The 6,349-nt window shown below is 39.3% G+C and overlaps 1 protein-coding gene across 2 annotated transcripts in view; it reads right to left on the bottom strand.

Annotated features, from left to right (window-relative positions):
* notch3 (notch receptor 3) overlaps positions 1-6,270 on the bottom strand; it is a 27,672-nt gene extending 21,402 nt beyond the window's left edge. Inside the window, exons 1-2 of one of the 2 annotated variants that reach the window (XM_013915113.1) lie at positions 5,995-6,270; positions 4,949-5,021 (exon numbers count right to left, since the gene is read on the bottom strand). In XM_013915113.1, coding sequence (XP_013770567.1) covers positions 4,949-5,021; positions 5,995-6,055 — 134 coding nt within the window. In that variant the 5' untranslated portion in view covers positions 6,056-6,270. The remainder of the gene's footprint in view (positions 1-4,948; positions 5,022-5,994) is intronic. The other variant, XM_005749949.1, reaches the window with a different exon arrangement.
* Positions 6,271-6,349: the final 79 nt, after the last annotated feature.

The raw sequence follows: 6,349 nt of genomic DNA, 5'->3' as shown, positions 1-6,349 counted from the left end.
GGGGGGGGGGAGATCTCACGCACAATTCTTGCTACCTCACACACTATCGAAACAGCTTCTAGTGTCAGTCTGAAAGAATACACCCTCACATTTTTCAAATAGCAATGCATTTGCCCAAAACCACAATGCATGAATCCTAGGGTTGAGGTCTTTCAAAGCATTCTCTATTGAACTCCACCACAAAACCCCACCCAACCACCTAAACTGAACCAGATTTTTTGGAAAACTTTGAAATTGAAAGGACCCCATCCCAATGTTAAAGTCAAAGATAAACTACAATGACTTATCCAGTGTTTTGTTTTAATTTTGGATTAAATAGAATTACGCCAGCATCACTTTAAAATTGTTCACACAAAATATCACATGGATTGACTGAGGTCAGCACAACCTCTCGCGTGCTTATTGATGTGAGGAACTGTCAAAAGTTCTTACAAGGAAAATGTTTATGTTGCCCCAAAAAGCACTAAAGATGTTAAAGAAGTGTAGAGTAATAAAATATTCAATAAAACCAACACATGGCAAAAATGCAGCAATCAAGTGCTCTTATGAAGTGGCAAAGTGTTTAAGCCCACAACACCTCAGTATTTTTAATTAAGAAAAGGTTATGGCTTAGTAAAATGCTGCCTCGCTGGAAGCAAAGTGTTTGTGGAAATTATGCTTAGTGGAAAAGTGAATGCCTTTTCCTGAATCCTTTAATGATGGACCCATCCCTTCCTCTGCTGACAGGGAGGGAGACACTGGGGAATTTTTCACTGGCAGACCTAAGTTATTCTAATCAGACCTGCCTGAGTGTCTCTTCAGAAGTCATTGTCTCCTGGATAAGAGCAAACAACCAGGCAATGAAACTTCACATCCAGGCTTATCCTTAAATAAGCTTGCAGTTCAGACATACATAGACATCAAAGAGAATAATTTGCAAATTCCAACAGGTTGTTTCAGGGGTAAAACCGACATAAATATTACTTATATGCAATGCGTAAGAAAGTGCATATGAATTTAATTTCCACATTCTCAGATAAAAGTTCCAGGTTGCAAAGTAGCACAATGTATCCAAGTAATGAGAAGTGGTGGAATTAAACACAATAAAGAAAAAGATCAGAAAATGGAGAATTATGAAGTAATCAAGCTGCTTAAGCTTCTCTGATAAGACAGGATGTGTGTAGCTGGGAGGTCAGAAGGCACCACTTCCTTTGAGGGAGCCTGGGAACCACAGCTCCCAGTCTCCAGTCATGACCCACAGAAGAGAAGGGACAACAAACCAATATGTTCCCCCTAATGGTGTAACCTCTTTGTCAGATAGCACTCATATCCTCATAGATATGAACACTATCCTCTTGAGTCATTATACTTTTCTGTGCTTTCAATTCGTCTGTAAAATGGCAAGACAATGGCTCCATCTGCCTGGCATGACAGCATGAGAGTTAAGACAGTATTTGCCTTCAAAATGGCACCATAAGAATTTAATAATCAGCCAAATCACTACGAATTCTTCAATGAGACTGCTGGAATACTCTCTGCACAGTCTCAGACAGTACTGTTTAAGGCATTCCTAAAGGGGGTAGAAGGATGAATGGATGGGAGGTAGAGACAATAACCTGAAAGCACCAGGGGGAGAGGAGGAATCTTGCTAAGCATTCCTTTCTAATCCACTATAAAGATACCAAAGAAAACACTAGCCCCAAGGTGCCGTGTACTAAGCCAATAATATAATCTGTTTCTTTGCTATGGTCTGTCACTTAATATGTGCTTTGGCATGAGAGAATGCAACCACTTATTATTGAATTGGGTTCCTTTGAAAGTGTATTTCTTATCTGCTTGTATGTACTATGTATGTTTAACCCATCCAGAGAAAATCAAAAACTTCCTTATTTTTGCCTTCTATTTTGCCAAAAGTGAAACATTGTAGGCAGATAAACTCCACAGTATCTTGACATGACAAAGAGGGAAAGTCAAAGGTGCCCTCTTTATCATGCTTTAAGAGTCTGGGAGTTGCTACAGGGTCATAACAAAACACTCCCAATTTATATGATAACTCTGCTACTGAAGCCAAGGGCAATCCATTTATAACACGGGTCTCAGATAGCAGAGAACTTCCATATTTATTTTCATTCAGCTTGGCAGATCAGAGGGGAAAGAGCTGGTTGTAATCTGTGATCTGCCTCTGCCCTGATAGACAGAGGATGAGTAGCTAGAGCTAGGACAGCATGCAGTGAGAGAAAGAGCAGACACAGTTGCTGTTACTGTGTTACTGTGAGAGAGGCAACATGTGCTAGAGGGACTGTGGGCTACCGGATTCATTCCTCCACAAGCTTGTCTCTCACAGTATGGGGGCGACTGACTGCTCAATGGCAGCACCTGGCCCTATGCTTTCCCTTTGTCAAGATCTGACTTCACTGGATTACCATCACAACATCCACCAGCTGTCCTATATGCAGACCCCCCGCCCACACCCTCACTCCCTCCTAGCCAGCTTCTCTCAACTCATTCCCTACCCCCAGTCCAATTCCCCCAGCTGGATCTCCTCTGAATGACACCCCCTCAATCTGCCTAATTATCTTTCCTCTGTCCATACTGCTGTAGCACTCTTCAAGCAGGGTGGAGCTGAGGGGCCAAAGGCTGTTCAACTACACTTCCTGACTGCTCACCTAGAAATTACACTTTCAGTGACACTATGAACTCTTCATTGTCAAGTTCAAAACTCTGTGGCATTGTAAGATTGTGAAGAATATTTATTGTGTATCAAAGAGAAAAGCCTTCCAAAAATTTGTACTAAACCATTTGTAGATATGCTTTTAAATATAACTTTTAATAACATTAAATTTTACTGTATTTTATCAAATAGTTAGAAATAATGGAAAATGGCAGTCGGTGCCAAGATCTAGAGCTCCACACAGACAATTAACCTATTAAAACTAATAACAGTGACTGATTTTTACTGAGTGACAGAAACAACTAAAACTGGCATTACAAAGTTGGTTACCTGAGAAGGAAACCACTATAATCAGAGACATATAAAGAAACAAACAAGATTTCATGCACTTTGAAGTTATGCTGTGAAAAACAAGACAGAGGATACATTGGTTTTGGAACAGTGTCTGGAACAGTAACAATGGCAACTGTCACAGACACTGTAATACAGTCACTTGAGAATCTGTTTTCCTGTAAGAACAACAAATAGCACAGTAGCTGGACAACAAGGAAGGGCAAGTGAACTTCTCTACATGAAGTGATGTGTCCTGTTCTATGGAACAGCTTTGCTTTCTATGAAAGTGCTTTCTGCTGTTTTTCTGAATTCCTTTCAAATGCCAAAGCACATATCTGCCTCTGCATTTTGTTTCTTTCCATTCTACACTGGCCTCACATTGCTGTGGCCTTTCTTCTCTGCCTTCCTAAACCCTGTTCTAGTTCTGGTGCCAGGTTACAGACAGGTATCTGGTGGAAGAAAGGATCTTTTCTCCTATTTTGAATCTCCTGTTTCTGTAGGCTCCCAGGGGAAGGGGTGGGGTGGCTCCACTACTCATAGGACTGGTCTGACCACTCTCATGTGGCCATGCTCCACTCCACTGCTCTCCCATATTATGGGACTTTTTCTACATTTGATGTCCCCTTCCATTGGAAAAAACAAAACAAAAAACAAATATCTCAACCTTGTCATTCTTAATGATTTTTGGTACTCTACCAACTTAGTAATTACACATTCACCGCTCCCACATCACTAACATATGAACACACTCATATACACAACACAAAGGATCAGAGGAACAAAAAAGGCAAACACAATCCCTGTGATGTAATTACACTTAATCTGGAGATTAATACACTTAGACCAAACACTGGGAGTGTTGTGTTGATTTTCACTCATAGTAGTTCAACGTAAATTATGTGATCATGAAATGAAGTTTAAAAAAATCGGTCCAAATAAAATTATACATTTACCCAATAAAAACAATCCTGGCTATAGTTAATGATTGAAAAAATGTGGGTAGTGGTTACTAGTTTCACTTGCAGTTAAGTTACACATTGACTAATGTGTAATTACTTCTACTGGGAGTACAGGAACTTTATACAAGTGCAACGTAATGCACAAACATACACACAGTATATACATGTGTGGGGATGTGCTTTTGCCTTGAACAAGTCTATTCAGGGTATTGGATTAACTTAGGTCCATGCAGTACGGTAAAGTGCTACCATCTCCCATAAAAGAGTAAATTTACTGTTTTGGAAGGATACAGCTGGCAAACAAGGAGTTTCGTTTTAAAAGTATCTCCTCCATCTTACCCCCCTCAGGCATTTTTCCTGAACTATAGGTTTTTTTTTCTTTCCTTTAAAATGACCCCAGGGCAGGACACTGTAGACTATTTAACTTGACTATTGTAATAGGTTCCCACACAACCCTCCTCATTTGAAAAACAAAAGCTTTGACAAAAGATGCAAAACCTCTAAACTGCAGGAATAGGCAGGACATTAAGACAATTAGTTAAAAAAAAAAACAATTAAAAAAATTCTAAAGCTATTTAAGGAATTTAAATAAATAGAAATTGCTTTAAAGCTGAGGCTACATTGAATAAAAAAAAAATTGAGCCAAACACACAAAGAAACGCTCCTTTGGCAATGGGCAGCAAGATGTTGTGATTTATGACTGAATGAGCTCCTTAACAGGTGCAAGAGATGAGTGTGTCGTCCATGCATTTCCAGACTTGTTGATGCTCATCTGTGCAGGTCTAATCAATTTGTTCTATCTTTCACCACTGTTATGTGGGCGTTATTATCTAGACAATAGGTAATAACAGGGGCATTTCTCGCTCCTTGTTTAAGACAGAGAAAAACACCGGAAATCTGCCAGGTTATACACAAAACTGTTGGTTTCGAGCATTGGCAAATGGGAGCTATCGCCCTTTGCGCTGGTAGGTTTTTTTAAAAAAAAAAAAAACAATGTTGCACTTACATGCATCGAGAAGGTGAATCTAGGCATGTCCCTCCATTTTCACATGGCCTGTGTTGATCCACGCAACGGATTCCTGTTGAAATCAAAGAAAGATGTTAAAAAACAACTTTAGTAGTTGTCTACAAATCATCATAACCTAATTTACATAACTAATCAAAACTCGCTGATACTGATTTCTAGACAACAGTCCTTTGCCACTTGTTACATCTTGTAGACACACCCGCACATGTCCACTAAAAGAAGATACATTTCTGCGTTTCCTTGATAGATATGCATGCTAGAGTACCGAGTTGCTTGTGCTTAAAAAATTATTTGTTTAGGAGAGAACATGTTTTGGTATTCAGTTAAAGTTTAAACCACACATACAAAAAAAGTTAATCAAATATTCTAAATTCCTTCTGCGCACTCTGGGTTTTGTCACCTTGCCATCAGACCTTTCCCACACAGTTAAACTAACTTTCCTGCAGGTTCCGAATTTCTATTTTTATCTGTACAGCAATGAGTGGTTTAATCATACGAACACCAGCAATTTACACATGATGCGCTAACCCGAATCTGCTACAACGACCTGTTGCCGCTGTCGTGCCAAAATGTGATTGTCGGTATTTAAACCGCTGACTTGACTTATTGACCTATAATCTATCAAACACGTCTTTCCTGAATAATATTGAATCATTTTGAGGTAGTGTGTATTTCTGTTTGATTATAATGCAGAACACAAAGTGAGTACAACTATTTATAAACAACGATAATAGACATAAATACCACGTAAAAACAACGACATTTTTTTGTGAAAGACGAGAAAACAACTTCGTTCATCATATCTAAAATTCCAAATAACTACCAAATAAATAGACGAACAAAAAGGATAAAAAGAGAAACTTATTAGTACATATTAGTACTCACTGGTAGCCTAGATAATCGAGGATAACCTCATTATTTGGAACTGGACGGTGGCTCGGCTGTCCAGACAAGTCCAGTCTAGCCTACCGGTGGGTATAAATCTAAACTGTGAACTCAGGTATTAAAAGTGCAAAATGACTTACCTTCACAGACATGCATAAACAATAAAAATGACAAAAGAATCCATGGAATATTCCCTTCCATTTCGGTGGAAAAGTTTCCAGCGTTTGAAGTATTTTTTTAGTAGAAATACATCCTTTGTTAAGTTCACATGAAAAGCTCCAAAATCGATGGGTTCTTTTTCATAAAGTCAGCCGGAAAACGTAGCGTTAGATCCTAATCCCGTAATATCCTCCGCAGCTCGGCCACGGCTGCTGTGATTCTCCTCTCACCTCCTAAAACTTTTGAAAAAAAGTTTTGCTTCCCGATCTGTCCCAGCGTTTGGGATTACTCCGCCTCTCCGCTCTCTCTCTCTCTCTCTCTCTCTCTCTCTCTCTC

The sequence above is a fragment of the Pundamilia nyererei genome, unplaced genomic scaffold (assembly GCF_000239375.1).
Source record: "Pundamilia nyererei isolate P.nyererei 1_Seehausen unplaced genomic scaffold, PunNye1.0 scaffold00258, whole genome shotgun sequence".
Taxonomy (NCBI): domain Eukaryota; kingdom Metazoa; phylum Chordata; class Actinopteri; order Cichliformes; family Cichlidae; genus Pundamilia; species Pundamilia nyererei.
This window is presented reverse-complemented; position numbering and strand designations above follow the sequence as displayed.